The following is a 26,127-nucleotide window of genomic DNA, read 5'->3' on the forward strand; positions in this document are numbered from 1 at the left end:
CATAGATAGAAAATGGGGTGGAGAATACAGCAAATGAACCTCTCACTGGGGTGAAATTTGGCAATTTGTCTCCTCTAAACCTAGCAGACAAGCTCAGACCAGCCTGACCCTTTCTCCTGGCAGTCTTAGAACAGAATGCCTGTGCCTATAAGTTAGATGATGTCAGTGGTTCCTAGTTGATCATGTCTTTTGTTTGTTAGGAGTTTCAAGCCCTTCCAAATACAGAATTGATTTTTCGATATTGTTATTTAGTTCTAAGTTAGATGAAAAAGTTAAGAGAAAAACCTAAACATCTTGCAGATTTTAATAACATTGATAAACAGGAGATGAAATTGCTGTGGGGGAGGGGGAGCAGCAAACACACTCCCTACATACCAGGCAGCAAACAAAGCCAGGGCTGCCGGCCAGTGTGCCTGCAGTTCTGAACACCTCTCAGTTCTCAGGCAATGCTTGGTTTGTCGGCGATGTTTAGTGCTGAGCCCTGCAGTTGATCAAGTGGAAGGGACAGTCTTTCAGCAAGCCCTGTACCACAGAGTTATTCACTGGAATGTTCTTTTTTTAGATATAAACGAATGTACTATGGATTCCCATACGTGCAGCCACCATGCCAATTGCTTCAATACCCAAGGGTCCTTCAAATGTAAATGTAAGCAGGGATATAAAGGCAATGGATTTCGGTGTTCCGGTAAGTAGCATTTGATCGTGATGTCTGAGCTCTTCCCGACGAAGCATTCTCCCCATATCTCCTTCCTCTCTTTATTTCTTTCCTTCTTTCTTTGTCTCCCTCTCTCTCACTCTCATACTGTGTGTGTGTGTCTGTGTGTGTGTCTGTGTGTGTGTGTGTGTGTGTGTGTGTAGTGTGGTGAGTTTAACTCTTTGCCTCAGCCTTTTTTTCTTTGCTAATTGGACCATATCTCCAATACTCACTGAAGTTGTAGACACTAAACTTAAAGAAGAGCAAAGGTGCTTAGTATCTTTCTGGCCACAACATGCTTCAAATACTGAACATAAGATTTCAGGACAAAAGACATGGAGAAAATATATCAGGACAGACTGAGTTATGGTGCAGTAACAAGCAAACCTAAAATATCATTGGCTTAAAACCACAAAGGTTTTTAAACCAAGTGAATCAGGACGTTTTTCGGAATGCACAACCGAATCAAAATATGATGAAGCTGAATCATCATAAGTATGATCAATTCGTCTGTCATCCTCAGGCCCAGATTCACTTGTTTTAATGTATATACCAGAGAGTTCTATTGTTCTTGCTGATACATTCTTTCATACTGTATGTTAAAACTTTAAATTTATAAACCAGCCATCTAACAATAAAATGTCACTACTATTAATAACTAGAACAACAATAAAGGTTTATTTCTCACTCATGTAATATGTCCAAAGATAATTTTTCAGGGGTTTCTTCTCAATACAGTCACTTAAGGACACAGGCTGACAGAGGCCCCGTCATCTTATGGTACCATGGTCTCAATTCAAGGCTTTAGGGTTTGCCACAGCAGAGAAAGAAGCATAGAAAATCATGCACCAGCTCTTAATTTATTCAGTTTGGAAGTATCTAACATTAAGGGACAAAAATAATAATAAACTTGCTTTGTGCTCCAAAAGAGAAGAAAACTAGAAATCTTGGTGAACACCAGGAATGTCTTCCAAGGCAAGGCAGCTGTGATTTCAGTGCAGTCACTCCCCTAGTACACAATATCTTACAATGTTTAAAGTCATCCAGGTTCTGCTGGGTGTGACGGCTCACATCTGTAATCCTAGCACTTTGGGAGGCCCAAGTAGGTGGATCACCTGAGGAGGAATTCAAGACCAGCCTGGCCAACATGGTGAAACCCTGTCCCCACTAAAAATACAAAAAAATTAGCCAGGCATGGTGGTGCAGGTCTTTAATCCCAACTGCTTGGGAGTCTGAGACACAAGAATCACTTGAACCTGGGAGGCAGAGATTGCAGTGATCACACCACTGCACTCTAGCCTGGGCAACAGAGTAAGACTCCATCTCAAAAAATTAAAAAAAAAAAAATCATCCAGGTTTATCCCTCTGGCCATGTCCCTTTTAGCACTGGCTCATCATGTGACTAGACTTGTTGACTGTCCTGATTCAACTCTTTTATATACCCCTTAGCAGAGTTCCCACATGTTCAATAAATGTGGCTGCAAGGTGTACCCTGACCTATGTCATATCTCATACCACCATCTGGCCAATGCTCCCAATGATGCAAATGGCTGTCAGAATATTGACCAGTCATACAAAAATAAACCATATGTACCATGATAGACATTTAGCGCTACACCCATAAAAGGCTCACAGTACCCCAGTGGGCTATTGTTGAGTACCACTGGATAAGAGCATGTACAAAAGAATATAACCAAAGAAACTGATTCTGGAAATCAAATTCTGTGAAGAACTGCCAAAAGAACAGGGCAGCATTTGGTCTGGGAAATATAGTATGGAAAAGCATAAATTGCGCCTGTAAATATTTTAAGAAATATGAACTAAAAGTGGCTTTCCCAAGCAAACTAAGTCCAGCAGGTGGTTACATTCTCTCTTAAACATGGCTGCTAGGTACTTTGGAGTGGAGCAGGGAACCCCATGGAGTAAGGACATTCCACTGCCCCTGGTTTGCAGGCTGAGGGCTCTGAAACGGATTCCTGCATTGGGCTGGAGATGGGATTAAATGACCACTTAGTGTCCAGCAACTGGATGCCATGGTTTCTATCCCTCTAAATAGAAATATCCGATGATGTCCTTCTGAAACTTGATTCAGAGAGAGAGAGATTGGCTGCCCATGCAGGGCTGTGCATAGGTAGGTTGTGGGGAAGGACGCCATAACCTTGGGAGGTCCCCAGAGAAGAGACGGGATAAATCAGCTTTCCATATTGGATGAGTGCTCAAGGGACCCATGATCAAATCTCCTTGATGCCACCAAATTTGAACATGTACATTCCAGGTTGAGAAGGCCTGAATTTAAATCTTAGCTCTGCCCCATGCTGGCTGTGACCTTTAGCAAATTTCTTAACTCTCTAAGCTCAGTTTCCTCCTATTCAAAATGGGGTTTGTGGTAGTACTGTGGTGGGTTCTTGTAATGGGCCAGGCCACAGTTTCTTGGAGCTCGCTAATCCTCCCAAGGCAGAGTAGACAGTTGTATGTGTATCTGTAGCTGTGCTCTCTCTCTGACAGGAGTCTGGATAAATACTCCAGCTTCCACTTCACAGGGTGGGACAGTTCTGAGGTGTGCTCTGCATTGGCTTCCAGATATCCCCAGCAGGACTGAGCCCCAATTACCCACAGTGATTACCTGTCCATCTAAGCACCATCTTTTGGCGCATCTCTCTTCCTGTCTCACTGTCTCCTCTCCCCAGTTTCTGTCTCCTGGAATCACCTTCCAAATAAGCCATCTGCACCCAAATCCGTGTCTCGGGCTCTGTTTGGAGAAACCCACACTAAAACAAATATGTCTCATAGAGGTTCATTGTGAGGTTTAAGTGAGCTAATACAGGCAGAGAGCTTAGTTTAGCAGGAACACATAGTAGATGCTCATTAAAGTTAGCTGTGATTGTTATTAGTGTCATTTCAATCAGCTGTTTGTTAAAGGCCACACACTCTGAAATTTCACAAAGATAAATGCAAAAATGCTGTGCATATAAAAAAAAGACACCTCAGGAAAACATCTGTTTCACTAAGTGGGCAACTCACCCCCACATACTCACTCTCCTATCTCTAGGCATAAGAATCGAAGGCCCAGAGTAAACCTGGAGCCATCTTTCTTCCTCGTCATTTGATCCCCTTGAAACCACAATGTATTATTAATCTTAAAATGAAGGTGACACTTTTAAACATGCAATTAGGTTTCTAGAATGTAACCCAGTGCTTTGAAATTGTAAATCCCACATCAACACAAACATTTCTTGTGTCAAGAAAATGTCTGTTTTTCTTGGACCATCCAACTTTATTTTAGGATAAAAGAAATTTGTCTTTATTCTTTGAAACCTCAAAATCATTACACTGTTCTATTAAATATCTGAAAATTATGCATTTTGTTGTCCATTCTGCAGCTAAATTATTTCTTTAGTCTTTCATTGGAATGCTTATTTAAAGAAGAAAACTATCTTTGGGTCATTCACTCTATTACTTGTCTAAACCTTTTCATTTTCCTTTAATTCTCCATAAAATAAACAGCTATGTCACTGTCAAAAATTCATCTTAACAAAGCCTTAACACTCATTGCTTAAAGGATACTCCAAAATCCACTCTTATATACACACAAGAGTCATAAAAACAAAAATGAGAGAATTGCATCTAGTTAGCATTTAGTATTATAAAATGTTATATTGCAAAATACATTTGTATGCACATAAATTGCTATTGAATAATATAGGGCATAGGCTGGGTGCAGTGGCTCATGCCTGTTATCCTAGCACTTTCGGAGGCTGAGGCAGGCTGATTGCCTGAGCTCCGGAGTTCGAGACCAGTCTGGGAAAGAGGGTGAAACCCTGTCTCTACTAAAATACAAAAAATTAGCCTGGCATGATGGCATGTGCATGTAGTCCTAGCTACTCAGGACGTTGAGGTAGGAGAATTGCTTGAACCCAGGAGGCAGAGATTGCAGTGAGCTGAGATAGTGTCACTGCACTCCAGACTGGGCAACACAACAAGACTCTGTCTACATTAAGTATATATATATATATATATATATATATAATGATGTAGCAACTTTTATTAAGTTCATTGTTTTGAAAAGTTCAGACTTTATATCACAATATGGAAAAAGAGTTAGATTAGCTTAAACCACTCTCTATACCTAAAGGAAGAAGCACGCTAAATGTAGATGTGTATGTTTTATTGTTCTCATACGAGTATTAATAATATGCTGCAGATAATTTGGTCTTGATTTGACAGCAGCTACACCTCATTCTCAGAAAACCAAATGCCAGATAATACCCAGTTTGGGGAGTAACAGCCAATTAGGAAAGGAAACTGTCACTTGCTTCTGGAATCATTGCCTTAGCTTGATTGCTGGCTCCCTAGCCTGCTACCTTCGGACTGATAACAGATTATTTAACCTTTCAGTACTTCAGTTTCCACACCTGAAAAATAGAGATGATAGTATCTAGCCCTTAATATTGCTTTGATGATTAAATTTATTCATACAGAATAAGTAAACATCCATCTAAAGGGTTTAGTACCAGCCCAGAATATATGAAATGCTTAATAAGCATGTACTAAGAGTAAGAATAATAGTCACAAAGCCCTCCTTACCAAAATTCGACAATTATTTCTATTGAAAAGCAGCTTGTTTAGTCATTAAAAATATGCTTATGTCTTAATTCAGTTTATATAGTGTGTATTCAAGAATATGGGCTTTGGTACAACCAGGCCGTCCCCATTTTTTCTTCAACTATAAGCATTAGAAATTTGGAGGTATGGTCTGGGGATTTTTCTAACTCAGGAGAAGATGTTAAACATTCTGGTGATGAAAGCTAAAAATAACAGCACACATGTTGAGTACATGCCAACACTAATCTTAGCAATCGATGTGTGCTCACCCAGGTAAGCCTCCCAGAAAAAACCCTATTCTTATCCAAACTTTATAAATGGAGAGACTGAGGCAAATATAAGTTAATTTTTCATTTGAGGACCTATGCCTAGAAGATGTCAGAGCTAGGAATCAAACTCAGGAAACTGGGCTTCAGGATTATGTGCTTAAACACAGGGCAGGCGTGTTCATGACCAATTAGTTAATCCTTTATGATGGAGAGCTCAAAAAGTTTGCCCTCCCCAGCAGATTCTGTTGGCTCACCTTTTGTTCCATCCTAGCCCCTTCCTATTTCCTGGATCCCATGCTGGAATACATTCCTCATCTGTGGTTAAGTTCCTCCTCCCAGGACTGTGTCTAAAGCCCACATTAGTAGAACTTTTCTCCTCCCAGACAGTTGAGTGAATGTCAGTCATGGTCCTCCTGGGTAAGATATTCTCACTTAAGAGTGATCTTCTGTAAAGTTTTATCCCAAAGATATGAAATTAAAATTAGGGTTTTCATGTTGGTTGAAGTGTTTGACAACATGGGTATTTGGAGAAGTCTCAAATCCCTACCAAGAGAAATTGTCAACTTTACAAAAAACTGGCCTGTGAACCTGAAAACTTTGAAATACTTAAGTTTTATATCTGAGTTCCCCAAATGTGCCGAAGACCCTCCTACTGCAACTCCCTCCACATTTTTTATTTTTTTGAGACAGAGTCTCACTCTGTTGCCCTGGCTGGAGAGTAGTGGCATGATCTTGGCTCATTGCAATGTCTGCCTCCTGGGTTCAAGCAATTCTCCTGCCTCTGCCTCCCTAGTAGCTGGGATTACAGGCACCCGCCACCACACCCAGCTAACTTTTGTATTTTTCATAGAGACAGGGTTTCACTATGTTGGCCAGGCTGGTCTCGGACTCCCGACCTCAAGTTATCCACCTGCCTCAGCCTCCCAAAGTTCTGGGATTACAGGCTGAGCCACTGCACCTAGCCCCTCCCACATTTTTATATTCTCAAAAAGATGATGTAATAATCAATAAGTTTTTAACAGAAAACCATCATAATGTCAAATTTAAAGCAGCAATAACTAAATAAATCCAAATCTACTTATGCATATGCATATCATTAAAGTGCATTTTTATCCTTGTCCAGCTTTCTCTTTACATACTAATAGAATGAAATTGTCGACACTATCTAGGTTATGATGTTTTGGTTTTTGTTTCTTCTCGATAGGAACATTTGAACTTCAAAGCAGAAACTGAAAGCAGATGTTTAGGTCTGCCTGGTGTGGGTTGAAACGCTTTCCTCATTATTTATGAAAGGTCTTTAGTTTTATGTTACTGATTGCAAAAAGGAAATTTACAGAGAATAGGCGTTTCCTGTTAATTTTTCTTGCTGGGTACTGGGAAAGATGCTGGTAACCATGGACAGAATTACAGTGGGGCCTCCAGAGGAAGTTCTATATATAATCACACATTATGGTCATAACTTAACAAGCAACCTCTGACAAAGTAGCTGAAACAGGCCATCTGAAGGTCAGGAAAATGAGTAATGATCCATTACTTGTTGGTTTCATACCTATAGTAAAGCTGTCACAATGATAAATAACTAGAATATTTCACTGAAAATAAAGATGTTGCTCTTTTGATTCCAAAGTAAAAACAATGTATTTAGAGCATATATATTTTCAAAGCATTTTTCTTTCCCCTGTTGGTTACCCCAACTATTGTGGACTCCTCTTTGGTTTTTTTCCTACGACTTTGATATAGATTGAATCACCCAAATGATGGAGAAGGAATAAAGCAGAAGAGGTTAAAACATTGCCAAGAGGCAGGTGTTGAACAATGAGAACACATGGACACAGGGAGGGGAGCACTACACACTGGGGTCTGTCGGGGGAAATAGGGGAGGGACAGTGGGGGGTGGGGAGTTGGGGAGAGATAGCATGGGGAGAAATGCTAGATATAGGTGATGGGGAGGAAGGCAGCAAATCACACTGCCACATGTGTACCTATGCAACAACCTTGCATGTTCTTCACATGTACCCCAAAACCTAAAATGCAATTAACAAAATATATTGCCAAAAAAAATACCGTAATAAAATCCCAGTCTAATTTTTTATAGTACTCTTTTTAGGCATCAAAATTAATGTCTCCTTCCTTGTTCCATTTTCCTCTAAACTATTTCTAAATAATAGAATTAGGTGAATTGATTGAGGTGTTATTAGACCCTTTCTTGCTTATTCGTAGATTAGTACATACCTAGATATTTTATAGTGAGGCAATATGTTTGATTTTAAAGATCAGTGTTTTTAATTTTTAAAAAATTACTTTTTATATCAGTTGGATATTCTGAATTATCATTAATATATCCCTGAAAAGGAGGCATATATCTTTGAATTATAGACCTCAAGGAATTTGAACCAGTCTAGAGAAAAGTAACCTTAATCTTAAAGCAGGAACCAATCTATCATAGAAATAGGACTTGAAAAAGAGTCATTGGTGGCCAAGTGCAGTGGCTCATGCCTGTAATCCCAACACTTTGGGAAGCCAAGGTGGGCGGATTACCTGAGGTCAGGAGTTTGAGACCAGCCTGGCCAACATGGCAAAACCCTGTCTCTACTAAAAATACAAAAATAAGCCTGGTATGGTAGCATGCACCTGTAATCCCAGCTACTTAGGAGGCTGAGGCAGGAGAATCGCTTGATCCTGGGAGGGAAAGGTTGCAGTGAGCCAGTATCATTTCACTGTATTCCAGCCTGGGCAACAAGAGCGAAACTCTGTCTCAAATATTAAAAAAAAAAAAAAAAGAAAAGAAAAGAAAAAGAGTCATTCATATGTTCTATTCCCAAATCTTAGCTCTGTCCCTAGTTAGATGAGTGACTTTGGGCAAGTCAACTTAATACCTAGTTGCCTCATCTACAAGACAAGAGTCCCTGACTAAATGAACTCTTTCGACCTCTTGAGTTCGACACTCTTTCCTCCAAGGGTCATTAGTCCACTGAAGGTTAGGAACAATTGATCTAGAGGTATATTTTTAAAGTAATTTACTTTTGCAGTGAGAAATAGTAAATGAAAAATAACTATAGAAGCCTCTCTGAAATGTTTAATAAATAAAATCATTTAACTTTAGATAATGGTTGACTGAGGTGAAAAGGGGGAGAGAAAGGAGGGGAAAGAAAGTTGAGTATGTGTATATTGAACTGTAAGTCACCATTTTTGTAGGTCACAAGTGACTCATTATTAACAACTTATGTGGTTCAAACTAATGCTGTAGCTTTAATCTTTGAACATCAAATTTGGACAAATCTATAAGGCTACCAGGAAAATACCAGTTTTGGAGAATACCAGAATGAAAGCAGAAATATTAGAAGACCCAGGCAAATCCATGTCTTTGGGATCTGTAGCCCAACTGGATAGCAGTAGGTGTTTCACTAAAGTAGTCTCTGAAGCAAAACAAAAGATAATTAAGTAACTACCATAACACTGATCTGCTTAAAACAGATACAAACATAGTTCTTCCTAATATCAAATGGTAGAGCCTCATGTGGGTTCATTTTGGAAGCATTCACTTATTACACTTTTTAAATGCTCCATTTTTGTGGGTAATTATCAGCCAATTTGGAACATCTTGCCTCTTATTTGTTTTAGCTATCCCTGAAAATTCTGGGCAGGAAGTCCTCAGAGCACCTGGTACCATCAAAGACAGAATCAAGAAGTTGTTTGCTCACAAAAGCAGCATGAAAAAGAAGGTACAAATTAAAAATGTCACCCCAGAACCCACCAGGACTCCTACCCACAAGGCAAACTTGCAACCCTTCAACCATGAAGAGAGTATTTCCAGAGGTGGGAACTCTCATGGAGATAAAAAAGGGAATGAAGAGAGAATGAAAGAGGGGTTTGCAGAGAAGAAAAGAGAAGAGAAAGCCCTGAAGAATGACATAGAACAGGAGCGAAGCCTGCGAGGAGATGTGTTTTGTGAGTGTTACTTTTATTTTGTATGTTTTATGAAAAATGATTTGCAATTTCTCCTGGTAAATAGAAGAAGACAAAAAGCCAGTTTTACAGCTTAAGTAAAATGGGTTGGGCCTTAAGTCTTGAGAAGCAGTATTCTCTGTAAGGTCTAGAAACAAACAACTTCTACAGACACCCAATCAAACCTGCTGTGCTAGGAACCAAGGAAAGGAAGTCCTGTTCCCCTAACTGGGAGGCTTCCTATTAGACAGAGACCTTCCATTCTCACTTTCAGCCAAGGAAGCCCGCTTGTCCTACAATTGCAGTGGTTTGGCTGCCCAGCTCTCCACAATGCATGCCCCCAAATCAGCGAGAGGCTCACTGCGTGGATCTGCTAAGCTCTACCTTTTCACTCCTTGAAGGCACTTTGACAGGCGTAGCCTAAGAAAATGGAACCTCACAGTTGTGTGGTTATAATTTTAAAAGCCAAAATCGACAAATGTAGGAGGATAAATTTTATAGTGGAGCTTAAGTTTTCTATGTGAACTAGAGAACTCCCATACTCCTTTTTCACTGGTTGCTGTATAGAACCCACCATAAGGCTCAGTCCCCCAGGATGGTTTCCATATTAACCCACCCTGCATCTCCACACTGAGACTTTCCCATTCATTTTGACTGGGCATTTGTTGCTCCTTCTATATTTTGCCTTATCTAGTCTTGGCTCTGTGACTGGTGGTCATATATACAAATGCCAGTTGGATCTAACCAAAGGAAAAGTAGACACAGGCCTACCCCTCCAAGAACTAGCATCCAGTGACATTCTCTGCCTTAATAGAGAGTTAAAATCTCAAAAAAAAAAAAAATAAAGAAGGAAACAAAGAAAGGAAAGAAAGAAAGAAGAAAGAAAGAAAGAAAGAAAGAAAGAAAGAAAGAAAGAAAGAAAGAAAGAAAGAAAGAAAGAAAGAGCATGTTTCCAAAACTTGGTAAGAAGGGATGTATCAACAGTATAGATGCTTAGTTCACTCAAGGGATTATCTGGAAAAGACGTTCTAGATGAGGAAACTGGATCCAATGTAAATCATTTGGAAATGTTAGAGAAACACTGCTCTAATATATTCTATAATTAGAATACATGATTTAACCTTCTTTGTTTGGTCATTTGATGCATACCTTCTGAGCATGTGGGCTTTAAGTGTTTTTCTTAACTGACCAAGTATTCTTTATTAGCCCCTAAGGTGAATGAAGCAGGTGAATTTGGTCTGGTTCTGCTCCAGAGAAAAGCGCTAACTTCCAAACTAGAACACAAAGGTAAATAACACTTTCTCCCAAGTGTATGCTCTTTCACGTCGTCCATGTCATTTTCATTTCTTCATACAGTGAGATGATTGTTTATGAATCCCTGCTTCACTCATAAAGCCCCAAGGGAAACATCATTACATCATACATACGGTGCCAGTATTAAAATAGTAGGTTCGTGCTACGCTTCAGCCTAGGTGACAGAGCAAGACCCTGTCTCAAAAAAAAAAAAAAAAAAAAAAAAAGTAGAAAGTTCCAGCAAGGTGTTCACTGGTTTATTCAGGTAGGAGATACTTTATTTTCTGGCCTGAATTTAATAAACAATTGCTTATATTCTCTGTTTCTCTTTGTGCATGGGGATCTTGCCCATTACTTACTTTTTTAACTGTTTTTTGTTTGGTTGGTTTTGTTTTTTTTTTTTTTTTTTGCGACATAGTCTTACACTGTCACCTGGGCTGGGGTGCAGTGTGATTATAGGTGCCTGCCATCATGCCCAGCTAATTTTTTGTATTTTTAGTGGAGATAGAGTTTCCCTGTGTTGGCCAGTCTGGTATCAAACTCCTGACCTTGCGATCCGCCCACCTTGGCCTCCCAAAGTGTTCGGATTACAGGCATGAGCTACCATGCCTGGCCTTATTTTTGTTTTTGTTTTGAAATAGAGTCTTGCCTGTCACCCAGGCTGGAGTGCAATGGCATGATCTCGGCTCACTGCAACCTCCACCTCCTAGCTTCAAACAATTCTCCTGCCTCAGCCTCTCAAGTAGCTGGGATTACAGGCACCCACCACCATGCCCAGCTAATTTTTGTATTTTTAATAAAGATGAGGTTTCATCATGTTGGCCAGACTGGTCTCAAACTCCTGACCTCGTGATCTGCCCGCCTCAGCCTCCCAAAGTTTTTTTTGTTTTTTTTAATATCACAACAGAATTTTTTCAGAATGGCTTCACAGATGCAACTCAAAACAGGGTATGCCATGATCTGTACTCTGTGCAACTGAAAACAAGGTATTGCCTTCCAAAGCTCCAAATGTTAGACATCTTCCTAATGCTCTTAGAAGTTATGAAATGTGTTCTTTCTTTTCAGCAGATTTAAATGTCACGGTTGACTGCAGCTTCGATCATGGGATCTGTGACTGGAAACAGGATAGAGAAGATGATTTTGACTGGAATCCTGCTGATCGAGATAATGGTATTTAGATTTGACAATTTCATGTTCTGTAATATGGTGAAGGTATAGAAGGCCCTCCGTGAGTGGCGGGTTGTTATTCCCACTACTCATCAGGGAAGGGTTGCTTGTCATTTTTGGAAATTTTTAGACCTTCCAAGGTCTCCCTTGATAGATGACTAATTTGACCAGCATATATTCTACTTAATCCCTCTCCCACACACCTGCCTCCACAAAGGATATGTGAACAAACATCTTCCATATTCATTCTCCTTCTGCTGAGAGAGAGATGTTGAGATTTGTATAAAGTTTGGAAGCGTTGGGGAAAAGATAGAAAGAAGTTATTTCTTCTTCCCAGTTTACCAGTCATGGAACCTTGTAAGTTTTTGTTTTGTTTTGTTTGTTTTGTTTTCATGGGGGAAATAAATCTTGAAAGGAAATGTGACCTCCACCTAAACCTGGTGTTTTAGTAGAGTGGCCCCTCAAACCATTATAAGCATCAAGTCAATGGCCTGACCTCCTGGACTGAGCTTTCCCTTCTGTTTGTTGCTTGAGGTTTTCTTTCAAGCCGTGTGTCTTTGAATTTTTCTCAATCTTATCTGTGAGCTGCAGACTTCCCACCCTTCCCATTGCCTACGTAAACATTACTGATGGACCCTAAGTATCCCCTTACATGTCTGGCTTGCAGATCCCATTTAGAGCACAGATTGAATCTCTGTCTCTTGAAGACTGACTAAATAATTAAGGACAACTGTTAAATCTTCAGGGACTCCAGTTCCTTACCAATCAAATTATTTCTTTGGGAATGTACAGGCTCAGCCCTCAGTTAAAAGATCCTTCTTCTACCTTCCTCTAGACTAATTTCTCCCCAACATCTTTCCTTTAATGCCCTCACATGCACTCAGAAAACCTAGATATCCCCTAACAATAATTCCTTTTAGATCTTGGGGTTAGGGAAGAGGGGATACATCTCACACAGCAGTTGTATGAGTGAGATTTTACTAAAGATTCAGCATAAGCAAAGGGCAAATTTAACCAGGCTGAAAACACCATATCACTGGAAAAGCTATGTTGTTGATGACGAACCTGAGTTTCTCTTTTCTTCCATGATGGCATCTCTAAATTTATGTCTACCAGAGTTATATCATACTGGGAGCCCATAGGTTATTCCAGGACCTCCACAACTGATAAATACAGTTACGTTAGGTCTCAAGTTGAGTTTTCTGTCCAATGGAAATTCCGTATTTACAAACACTCAATTCACAAATAACCCCAGGATTCTCAGCTTTTGCATCATTCAAATCATACCCCCTCTCCTCCTGCACCTCCATTGGCTCTCTAGGTGAGCTTTTCATTCCCTCTGTACAGCTAAATATGAAAAAGAAACATGACCAAGGCAGGAGGATCACTTGAGCCCAGGAGTTTGAGACCAACCTGGGCAACATAGGAGGATCCCATCTCGACAATATATTGAAAAAAGAGGCCAGGTGCGGTGGCTCATGCCTGTAATCTCAGCACTTTGGGAGGCCGAGGTGGCTGGATTTCCTGAGGTCAGGAGTTCAAGACCAGCCTGGCCAACATGGTGAAACCCCATCTCTACTAAAAATATAGAAATTAGCTGAGTGGGGTGGTGTGTGCCTGTAATCCCAGCTACTTGGGTGGCTGAGGCTGGAGAATTTCTTGAACCTGGGAGGCAGAAGTTGCAGTGGGCTGAGATCACACCATTGCACTCCAGCCTGGATGACAGAGCAAGACTCTGTCTCCAAAAAAAAGGCAAAAGAAAAAAGAAAAAATTATCTGAGTATGGCAGCATACACCTGTGATCCCAGCTACTCAGGAGGCTGAGAGAACGTAGCTGAAAGAGATAACAGATAAAGTATAGGATGCCTATATTTCAGACAGGCAATGAATAATTTTTAGTATGTCTCAGACATGTAGTTTATCTGAAATTCAAACTCCACTGGGCATCCTGTATTTTTATTTGCTAAATCTGGATACCCTACTAGCTGGGGAAGAAGACCAGTCTCTGGATGCACTGAAAACTAAGGCAATGTCAGCCTGGGTCCCGCAAGTATCTCTGATTTGGAGTAGCAGAAGACCATCCATTACCCAGTGTCTTCTTCCTGGCTTCTACAGGAATTTTTCCTTCTTATCAACTTCTTCAGACCCTAGTCTTTGAGACTTTTTGCCCAAGTTCATCAAAGCCACAACCTGAAGATGGGAGATGAGCAAAAGTCCACTACCACAGGTTAAAAGCTACTTAGAAGATTTGCAGGAGTTGGAGGACAGTGTTCCTGTCATCCTAAATCAGAAATTGGAGTGATATGTTACACATGGTAGTTGAGCTCCATGAAACCACTAGTACAAGTGCAGGTGTGTTGTGGATTAAACACCAGCTGAGTGGGGTGGTGTGTGCCTGTAGTCCCAGCTACTCAGGAGGCTGAGGCAGGAGAATTGCTTGAACTTGCGAGGCAGAGGTTGCGGTGAGCTGAGATCTCGCCACTTAAGGAGCAGATCACTTAAGGAGCTGATCATCTTATATGTCATTGGCTCAGTGGGGAATATGCATTCCAACTTTCTGGTCCCACTTAAGAAGCCAGTCATCTTACATATAATTGACTCAGTGGGGAAATGCATTCCAAGTTTCAAATCACCGAAATGGAAATGAAATTTTGGGACACAAGTTCTCCATCAACTGCAGATTACCTGCAGTGCTCAAGGATCATTAATTAGATTCTTACCCCATATCTGCTACTACCAAGCTTTGTGAATGTGGAAAAAGTTCTTCTGTCCCTCAGTTTACTTGTCTATATAACAAGATTTCAATTGTGTGATCCCTAAAATCTATTTTAACATGAAACTTTTGTTCCTATGTTCAAAATGAAAAGGACTTCAGCTTTCCCTATAGAAGGTGATTGTTCACTTTTTATAGCTTTTTATACATTAAAGCCAAACTCCTTACAATGGCCTCATTAATTGTGCATTTTTCCCTGTCTCTTAAAGCTATTGGATACTATATGGCAGTTCCGGCCTTGGCAGGTCACAAGAAAGACATTGGCCGATTGAAACTTCTCCTCCCTGACCTGCAGCCCCAAAGCAACTTCTGTTTGCTCTTTGATTACCGGCTGGCCGGAGACAAAGTCGGGAAACTTCGAGTGTTTGTGAAAAACAGTAATAATGTACTGGCATGGGAGGAGACCACGAGTAAGGATGGAAAGTGGAAGACAGGGGAAATTCAGTTGTATCAAGGAACTGATGCTACCAAAAGTGTAAGTGGGGGGAAAATGATATAACTTGATATTTGCATTCTTTTGCAATGATTTAACAAACGAAACAAAACATTTATTGAAGTATGTAGGCATTAGGGATACAACGAGGAATAAGACTTTTTCCCTACACTTAAAGAACTTACATTCTGGAGCTGAACAGGCAAGGTGATTAATTGGCACAACTCATGCATACTTATCTGGCATATGCATATCATGTTCTGTGGAAACGACCTGTTTGTCAGGCTCCTCTCACCAGCATCTTTCCAAATCAGGTTACACATTTCTTGGTATGTAAAAGAATGTCATTCTCATTCATTCTATGCCCAGAACTTAGTATAGTGAATGGCGGCTAGAAGGTGATTTTTTTTTAATGTTTTTTTAAACTGAATTGAGAGAGTGGCTATTGTCAGGGTCCCCAGCACCAACCTTAGGTTCAGTGAGTCCCTAGAAGGACCACACAGGAGTCAGAAAAGCTGTTATATTCACAAGTACAGTTTGTATAGATTAAAATCAGCAGAGATCGATCCAAGATGGCCGACCACTAACAACTCAGGATTGTAGCTCCCAGTGAAAGCCCAGAGAACGAGACGACGCCACACTTTTGGACGAATTTTCGTCACTCACCGATCAGCCGATTCCCAGTGGAGGAGCCCCACGGGTCGCCAGCGTGACTCTTGTGGCCGCCACAGCGGTTTTGCCGGCGTCTCAGCGCAGCAGCTCTTCATGCAGAGCCAACGGGACTGCTTCCCCTACTGACCGGAGTTTGGAGCTCCGGGAAGTCAGAGCCGCTTGTTGCGGACTCAAGAGGGAAGCCAGACCAGAGATTCCCGGGCAGAAGAGCACCATCAGTCTTATCGCTGCTATTAAGGCTGCCACAGTGGGTTGCTCGGATCCCAGCACTGGGAATCAATAAGTCGGACGTCAACTCAGAAAACTAATTAGAAAGGCGGGTCATCTACAATGAAGGGAAAAAAACAGCCTAAGAAGGCCGAGAATACTCAAAATCAGAACCCATCAGCAACGGAACAAGCCCTGATGGAAAAGGACTCATCAGCAACCGAACAAGCCCTGATGGAAAAGGACTCATCAGTAACGGAACAAGCCCTGATGGAAAAGGACTCATCAGTAACGGAACAAGCCCTGATGGAAAAGGACTCATCAGCAACCGAACAAGCCCTGATGGAAAAGGACTCATCAGTAACGGAACAAGCCCTGATGGAAAAGGACTCATCAGTAACGGAACAAGCCCTGATGGAAAAGGACTCATCAGCAACCGAACAAGCCCTGATGGAAAAGGACTCATCAGTAACGGAACAAGCCCTGATGGAAAAGGACTCATCAGTAACGGAACAAGCCCTGATGGAAAAGGACTCATCAGTAAAGGAACAAGCCCTGATGGAAAAGGACTCATCAGCAACCGAACAAGTCCTGATGGAAAAGGACTCATCAGTAACGGAACAAGCCCTGATGGAAAAGGACTGTGTTCCATTATCTGAAGTAGGCTTTAAAAGGTGGATGATAAGAAACTTCTGGGAGTTAAAGGAACTTGTTCTAACCCAATGTAAAGAAACTAAGAACTTGGAAAAAAGGTTAGATGAAATGTTGAAAAGAATAGACAATATAGAGAGGAATACAAATGAACTTATGGAGTTGAAAAATACAACACGAGAACTTAGTGAAATATGTACAAGCTTAAACAGCCGAATGGATCAAGCAGAAGAAAGGGTATCAGAGGTCGAAGATCAACTTAATGAAACAAAACAACAAGACAAGAATAGAGAAAAAAGGATAAAAAGGAATGAGCAAAGTCTCCAAGCAATATGGGACTATGTGAAAAGAACTAATATACGCTTGATTGGTGTACCTGAATGTGACGGAGAGAATGAATTCAAGCTGGAAAATACTCTCCAGGACATTATCCAGGAAAATTTTCCTAATTTACCAAAGCAGGACACTATTCAACCCCAGGCAATACAGAGAACACCACAAAGATATTCCTCAAGAAGACCAACCCCAAGGCACATAATCGTTAGATTCACCAAGATCGAAACGAAGGAGAAAATATTAAGGGCAGCCAGAGAGAAAGATCAAGTTACCCATAAAGGTAAGCCTATTAGGCTTACAGCAGATCTCTCAACGGAAACCCTACAAGCTAGAAGAGAGTGGGGGCCAATATTCAATATAGTTAATCAACAGAACTTTCAGCCCAGAATTTCATATCCTGCCAATTTAAGCTTTACATTTGAAGGAAAAATAAAATTTTTTATGAACAAGCAAGTACTCAGAGATTTTATTACCACCAGGCCTGCTTTACAAGAACTTCTAAAAGAAGCACTATACACAGAAAGGAACAACCAGTATGACCCTTTCTAAAAATACACCAAAAAGTAAAGAGCATTAACATAAAGAAGAATTTTTATCAACAAAAGGACAAAATAGCCAGTTAATATCAAACGGCAGCAACCCTAAATTTAAATCGACCAAATCTCCCAATCAAAAGATACAGACAAAATCTAACGGTATATCCAAAGATATACATAGACTCAAAATAAAGGGTTGGAAAAAAAAACGTACCAACCAAATGGAGAGCAAAAATAAATAAATAAAAAGCAGGAGTTGCAATTTTCACATTTGACAAAATAGATTTCAAAGCTACAAGGATAAAAGGATTAATGTAATAATAAGAGATCTTAACACCCAGATACATAAGACCCATAATGAGATTTAGATTCAACGAGACAGAAAATTGATACGATATCCGGGACTGGAACTAAGATCCAGAACAAATAAACTCAATAGAGCTCTCCATTTTAAACACACAAAATATACATTATCCACAAAATCTAACGATATATCTAAAGATATACAAAGACTCAAAACAAGGGGATGGAAAAAAACTCACCAACCAAATGGAGAGCAAAAATAAATAAATAAAAAGTAGGAGTTGCAATTCTCACACTTAATAAAATAGATTTCAAAGCTACAAGGATGCAAGGGTAAAAGGATTAATGCAACAATAAGAGATCTTAACACCCAGATACATAAGACACATAATGAGATTTAGATTCAACGAGACAACAAATTGATAATGATATCCAGGACTTGAACTCAGAGCCAGAACAAATAAACACAATAGAGGTCTCCATTTTAAACACATAAAATATGCATTAACCACTTTAAACACTCAAAATATTGATCGGCCATTATTGAAACCCATTTTAGGAATGAAGTAATATTCCTTTTTCCCTCTTTTTCTTTTTTTCCCCTTCTTCTCTTTTTCCCTCAAAAAAAAAAAAATAAATAAATAAATAAAATCAACAAAGGGAAAAGACACATAGGGCAGAATCCAGGAGAGACCAGGCACAGGCGTGCAGTTTTTGTCTCCCAGTAGAGTCATATGGGCAGCTACTAATTCTCCCAGCAATCACACATGACGACACTCAAAAAGTATTGCCCACCAGGGAAGCTCACCCAAGCCTTTCTGTCCAAGGTTTTTGTTGGGAGTCAGTCTGCCCATGTGATCATCTGAGTAGCTGAATTTAGTTATCCAGTTTCTGGCCTCTCTAGTGGTCAAGTTGATACCATGTGACTCAAGGCCTCCACCATAAGTCACGTTGTTACCATAAACTATCTGGCATGGCCTAAGGCCTCAGGTAAACAAAGGCAGTTTTAATCCAACAGGATATTACAAGGGTTTAGAGGTTATCTCCTAAGAACCAGTCACGGGCCAAATCTTTCTTTGGAATGTGTAGGGTTTGAACAACCCAGACCTACTGAGTTAATCTTTTGTTGCACAGTGGGTTTAATGAAGGAAAAGGAAACAGAGTTTTTAAGAGGAAGATGGTCAAGTGGATGAAACACTGAGGAAGAACAATAGAATAAAAATGGCAAAGAGTCTAATTGAGTTTGACCTGTCAGGAGGTGGCTGGTGACCTTTACAAGAGTTCTTCCTTTGGAGGAAAAGGGAAAGGGATCAGAGCCTGGAGGCAGCCACTGTGGACCCTTGTGAAGAGTTTACTCAAGGTGGGAAGGAAAAAGATAAGATGAAAGCTAAAAAGAGGCACATGAAGTGGTGATAATAGGAAGAACAATTAGTAGAGCCAAGTATTGGGATTCTATTTATACTTTGCTTGTGAAAGATGACTAATGCAAATTTAACATCTTTTCATTTACTTGTCACGCTTTAATTAAAGCAGAGCATCTTATTTAAAATATGTCATAAGACATGGCTGTAAATAAAAGTATATGTTGGTACCAGTTAGTGAGTTTCCTAACCACTCTTGCCTTCTGTGGTAAAAGCAGCCAGTGCTTGTTTAGGAATGACACATGCATTAATTTGAGTTTACTCTTAGAGCAGTACGTTTAAATCAATACAAATCTAGTCCACGTGTTTTTCTTGTTGTGTTTGGGGCATGGTTTGGAGACTGTGGCACTGAGCCATGCTATATATGGATGACATCCCTTGTTAGAAAATTGAAACGTGCCTCTGCACAGCATTCATAATTACTTCCATGTTGACTGAATTCATGTTATGGAGAATATTTTTTATATAACATGGTAGCTTGCAGGGTGAGTATACTATCAAAAGAGTGATTTTTTTAATGCACATTTCTGTAGACATGCCACCAAAGAGCCTAGCCAGCAATCACACTGGAACACAGCAGTATTTTCGTAAGAGGCATGCTCAGACCCAGGCATCTGTTCCCTGAATTCTTCAGTTCTAGGGGAAATCTTGATGGGGGGATATTGAAAGGTAAGGAGGCTGACTAATCCACTCTAAAGAATATGTTCCAGTTTAGCAATGTCATATTGGCTGTGAACATTTGTAACAGATGTGACTCTTGCTGCATAAACTTGGGCATACAAGGTAAGTCACATTACTTTCTCAAAATCAAATTATTTCTGAATACAAAGCCCCATCCCAATAGGCTGGGAGGAAATTCAATCTTGGCTATTTCCTTATGCAGGGTTGGGAAAGGGGCTCCCTCCCTGGGGTAGCCTGAGCTTTTGAAAGGCTAAAAGTGGCCCGGACATTAAGAAGGGGGCAGCACATCTTTACTTCATCATGAAGGCCATGGATACCCACATCTTTTGCACCTACTTGACCTTCGAAGTTACTCATCTCTTCAACTTCCATGCCAGGACCAGACACACAAACCTTTACTGGGGTTGGAATCTTGTGGCTGAGAATCTAGCCTCAACAGAAACATCAGACAACCATTTTCTGCCCAGGGCTCTGCCAGGGAGACGCAGTGGTGCAGCTTCCTAGTACGGGAGAATCTCACATCTCCCCTCACCACTTCTCCTCTTAACCCTCTACCTTCAACCACAGTCTCAGGAAGTTAAGCTTGTGGGTAACAAATGTCAGGAAAGAGACTGTCTTCCAGAAGAGTCTGCTTTTGATTATTGTATCCCAAATCTCCTTGATTAAAAAAGAACATTAAAATCCTGCCTAATTTTGGAGGGAACAGACTAAGTAAAAATACAGTAAAAAACAAACACCAGGGGCCTGGCACAGTGGCTCACACCTGTAATCCCAGCACTTTGGGAGGCCAAGGCAGGCAGATCACTTGAGGTCAGGAGTTTGAGACCAGTCTGGTCAACATGGTGAAACCCCCATCTCTACTAAAAAAAAAAAAAAAAATACAAACATTATCTGGGCGTGGTGATGCATGCCTGTAATCCCAGCTACTCAGGAGGCTGAGACAGGAGAATCACCTGAACCTAACAGATGAAGGTTGCAGTGAGCCGAGGTTGCACCACTGCACTCCAACCTGGGTGACAGAGAGACACTCCATCTCAAAAAATAAAAAAAGAAAGAAAGAAAGAAGAAAGAAAGAAAGAAAGAAAGAAAGAAAGAAAGAAAGAAAGAAAGAAAGAAAGAAAGAAAGAGAAAGAAAAGAAAAACAAGCACAAAATTAGTATGTCAATTAATTATCTTGACATTTATTTCTAGTTATCCAGGGGTTATCAGTCAGGGGTCTTTGGAAAAGCCACGATATGCCAAGATGTAGACATACCTGCCCTCATTATCCCATATAACATTAGACAATATGATATTGCTAAACTGGAATATATTCTTTAGTCTGGATTAGTCGTAAGGAAGCCTCCTTACCCTTCAATATCCCCCCATCAAGATTTCCCCCAGAACTGAAGAATTCAGGGAACACATGCCTGAGTCTAAGCATGCCTCGTTGCTGTAATGGCTGTTTGGCTCACCCCTGCTTTTTAAAAAAGTTCCTTTGGGTGCAAAAGGTGCATCTTTCTGAAAGCAGTTCCCTCCTGAGAAGAGACTAAAGGAAAAAGAAACTTCTGTACACAGTTGTGCTATCACTGCCTGCTTATTGATAGCTTGTCTCCAACACTTCTCAAGAAAATGCACTCAGATTGAGAGCAAAAGAGGGCAGCCCAGGTAGTGGGCAGTCATAGACCCTTGTCATCTCCATTTGTCCCCTGAGGTTTCTCCTCTTTGGAGAGCCAGAGAAAGCTGGATATGGTGATGACAACGAGCCTAAAGTTGCTTCATTTTTGAAAACTATTCTGTGATTTATTAAGCAAAAAAGAGATAGTGCTGGGGATAGTGAATCGTTGCATGGTGGCATTGTTGTGAGCATGATTCTTAAAGGATCTTTCTTTAAAATGCTGATTTATATAAGTTTGAATTTTAAAAGTTTAGAAATGACCAAAGGAAATTAATTTATTGAAAGTAAATTAAGATTCATAATCATACCACAGTAACATGAGTGTTTTTATACTTCACATTTTACTTTGCACATGAATGTGTATTTTGATCTATCTGTAACCACAGTATACGTAGGCTATTGTTGAATTTCATTTTAAAGAATAACATGTTTCAAATTAAATATTCTTTTCTCTCTAAAATGTTTGTTCCAGGGTAATTTTAATCATCTTTGAATCAGGATCATTTTGCTATCCTTTAAATCTGCTTATTTCAGATTTTGAGGATTGTAGAAACCCCTAGGCCTAGTCTCTTCTTTATAGGAGGCATGGGAGAGGAGACATACTTCTCTTAAGAGTGAATGTTATTGGACAAGTGCTCCATAAATTGTAGCTATTATTATTTTCATAATTATTGAATTTAACCGTATTTCTAGTGTTTTATCTGATTATAACATTAACATGAATTATTTATTTTTTTAAAACATTACAATTGAAGAAACTTAAAAACATACATTCAGGCTGGACACAGTAGCTCATGCCTATAATCCCAACACTCTGGGAGGCCTAGGTGGGTGAATCACTTGAGGCCAGGAGTTCAAGACCAGCCTGGCCACCATGGTGAAACCACGTCTCTACTAAAAATAAAAAAATTGAAAAAATTAGCCGGGCATGGTGGCACATTTCTGTAATCCCAGCTACTTAGAATCTGAGGCATGAGAATCACTTGAGCCTGGAAGGCAGAGGTTCAGTGACCTGAGATTGTGCCACTGCACTCCAGCCTGGGCGACAGAGCAAGACTCCATCTCAAAAAAATAAAAATAAATAGATAAAACAAAACCTTCATTCAGCAAATATTGATTTTAATCATATTTATTTAAAACATGTTTGGATAAATGTCTGTGTTCAATTTGAAGATAATTTTTCTGGTATTCATCCTCTGTTCTCTCTATATTAGAAGTTTCTAAACTATAAAGAAGTTTGTTTCTCTTTTGATTATTAATAAATTCATTAGACAAAAGTGATTATAGCATATCATGAAACATTTTCTTTTTTTTTTTTTTTTTTTTGAGACGGAGTTTCGCTCGTCACCTAGGCTGGAGTGCAATGGCATGGCTATCTCTGCTCACTGCAACCTCCAACTCCCAGGTTCAAGCGATTCTCCTGCCTCAGCCTTCCCAGTAGCTGGGATTACAGGCATACACCACCACGACCGGCTGATTTTGTATTTTTAGTAGAGATGGGGTTTCTCCATGTTGGTCAGGCTGGTCTCAAACTCCTGACCTCAGGTGATCCACCCACCTTGGCCTCCCAAAGTGCTGGGATTATAGGCATGAGCCACTGCACCCAGCCAGCATATTACGAAACATTTGCAACACATGAAAACAACATTCCAGATAATCTCTAAATACAAAAACCACTATTTTAAGAAAAATAATTACACTATTATAAAATCTAAAATCTAAATATATCAAAACAATTCCCTTTTGACTATATAGTTTTTTATTAGATGTTTGTGAGGAATATTAAATTTCTTCTCACTGGTTTTTGTAAAGAAAACCATATTTTATTTTTTGTTTTGCTTTTCTTTAAATGGGAATCTCAAAGTTTCTTTTTAAATCTTATTCTTCTCGGCTTTATGGAGTTTTTCAGAATCCACGCGGGCTTTGCTATGACCTCGTTTTCACCAAATGTAGTTCTCTCAGTGTAGACACCTGGCATCTAGAAAATAATCTATTACCACATACTCAATGTTGAAGGCGGTTTCTATGCAGTAGGGACACAAGTTAACAACTATTAAGTAGTTTGATTATATCATTGCTTTCAGTAGTTTGAAGTAATTTTTTAATTCTCTCTCCATTATTAGATCATTTTTGAAGCAGAACGTGGCAAGGGCAAAATCAGTGAAATCGCAGTGGATGGCGTCTTGCTTGTTTCAGGCTTATGTCCAGACAGCCTTTTATCTGTGGAGGACTGAATGTTACTATCTTTATATTTGACTTTGTATGTCAGTTCCCTGTTCTTTGATATTGTTTCATAGGACCCTGGCATTTTAGAAATACTAGCTGAAAAATTGTAATGTACCGACAGAAATCTTATTGTAAGATGTCTTTCTTGTATAAGATACGCCAATATTTGCTTTAAATATAGTATCACTGTATCCTCTCATTCATTTCTGAATCTTTCCACATTATGTTATAAAATATGGAAATGTCAGTTTATCTTCCCTCCCCAGTATAACAGATCTGTCTACGTGAGTTGCTGAGCTTCTCTCTACAACATTTCTAGAAATTTTTTTTTTTTTTTTTTAAAAGCACAGAGAACTGTTTAACTGTTTGACTTTTATGATACTTCTTGGAAACTGACATCAGAGACAGACTTTCGCCTAAGCGGCTTAGCTGGATCTTTCATAGCCAAGCTTGTATATTTAAATTTTTTGTACTAATAATATCCAAATAATAATCTTGTGTCATGGTTTAATTTTTCTAAGAAAATATGTTGTTGATTCTGTTTACTTATGTAAATGATATTTGCTTTTCTGAAAAATATAGTTTTTATTCTTTTCACTATTACTTCATATTTTTTAAAGATACGTTTTTGCTTTGTTTTATTTTGTTTTCTTGAGACAGGTTTCACTCTTGTTGCCCAGGCTGCAGTGCAATGGCACAATCTCAGCCTCCTAGGTTCACCTGGTTTCTCACCGCAACCTCTGCCTCCCAGGTTCAAGCAATTCTTCTGCCTCAGCCTTCCGAGTAGCTTGGATTACAGGCATGTGCCACCACGCCTGGCTAATTTTGTATTTTTAGTAGAGATGGGGTTTCTCCATATTGGTTAGACTGATCTCGAACTCAGGACCTCAGGTGATCTGCCCACCTCGGCCTCCCAAAGTGCTGGGATTATAGGGTTGAGCCGCTGCACCCAGCCCCAAAGGTACTTTCTATTATGGGAAAATATGACTGCTTTATTAGGCCTTATAACTGCAAAGCAGATTCACATATATTAGGGGTTTTGTTTGTTTTTTATTTTTTAGAGATGAGGTCTTGCTATGTTGCCCAGGTTGGTCTTGAACTCCTGGCCTCAAACGATCCTCTCACCTTAGCCTCCCAAAATGCTGGGATTATGCTAGTGAGCCGCCACACCCAGCCAGCATATATTGTTGAGTTCAAAGCCTCAGAGAACTACCTAAAACTAGATGAGCAGGTAGCAGGATTCAAAGAAACACAGATGCCTTCTTTTTCTTCCTCTTTTCTTCCAAATTCAGGAAGAGCTCTGTGTAGGAATCCTGAGTGTATTCCTTGCAGACTATTTGATAATCTGTTTAAGATTCTGGGTTAGAAACATGAGGGTTCTCCAGATATTTGCTCTCTGTTACCTAAAGCAATTAAGGCATTGAACCATGGGAGGAATAAAAGAGAGGTGTTTCACTTACTAATCTTTAAAATTTAATTTTAATATAAAATTAAAACCTCACTCTTGAAGGTTTTAAAATACTTAAATTCTAACTAATCCTTCTTCAACAATATTCTCTTTAATAGAACCAACACACACAACCTTTAAGATGAGGTGGGGACCACATTGGTTTTCCCTAGTGTGAGGGAAGCTGGGCGTACAAAATCCATACAGGGCTGTAACTGTACCTGTTAGGATAACTACTAGTTATGGAAACCACAAAAATAGTGTTTCTGATGAGACCAGATGAAAAACTGCCCAGCTAAGGCAAATCAGCCCACCGAATCCTGAGAGATAATAAAAATAGTTATTTTAAGCCACTAAATTCTGGGGTAGTTTGCTACACAGCAAAAGTTAACTAATACAAGCGATTTCTGATATTGTAGAACTTAAAGAAGAACCCGTCTCTTCAGTGACCAAGGACATTTGAGAGCATAACGTGGCTTAGAAGAAAGGACAATGGGGCCAGGTATGGTGGCTCATGCCTATAATCTTAGCAACTCCCTGTGGGAGGAGGAGGTAGGTGAATCTCTTGAGCCAGGAGCTTGAGACCAGCCTGAATAATATGGCAAAACCCTATCTCTACAAAAACTACACAAATTAGCAGGGCATGGTGGTATGCACCTGTAGTCCTAACTACCCGGGAGGCTAAAGTGGGAGGATCACCTGAGCCTGGGAGTTTGAGGCTGTAGTGAGCTATGATCACGCCAGTGCACTCCAGCCTGGGCCACAGAGTGAGACCATGTTTCAAAAAGAAAAAAGAAAGGACAGTGGAGAGGAG

The 26,127-nt window shown here is 39.9% G+C and overlaps 1 protein-coding gene across 2 annotated transcripts in view; it reads left to right on the top strand.

Annotated features, from left to right (window-relative positions):
* Nucleotides 1–24,467, top strand: part of EGFL6 (EGF like domain multiple 6) — a 65,621-nt gene extending 41,154 nt beyond the window's left edge. Inside the window, exons 7-12 of one of the 2 annotated variants that reach the window (XM_017968758.4) lie at nt 563–685; nt 9,187–9,513; nt 10,717–10,797; nt 11,869–11,973; nt 14,953–15,218; nt 23,764–24,467. In XM_017968758.4, coding sequence (XP_017824247.2) covers nt 563–685; nt 9,187–9,513; nt 10,717–10,797; nt 11,869–11,973; nt 14,953–15,218; nt 23,764–23,874 — 1,013 coding nt within the window. In that variant the 3' untranslated portion in view covers nt 23,875–24,467. The remainder of the gene's footprint in view (nt 1–562; nt 686–9,186; nt 9,514–10,716; nt 10,798–11,868; nt 11,974–14,952; nt 15,219–23,763) is intronic. The other variant, XM_017968759.4, reaches the window with a different exon arrangement.
* Nucleotides 24,468–26,127: the final 1,660 nt, after the last annotated feature.

This window comes from Callithrix jacchus, chromosome X (assembly GCF_049354715.1).
Source record: "Callithrix jacchus isolate 240 chromosome X, calJac240_pri, whole genome shotgun sequence".
NCBI lineage: Eukaryota > Metazoa > Chordata > Mammalia > Primates > Cebidae > Callithrix > Callithrix jacchus.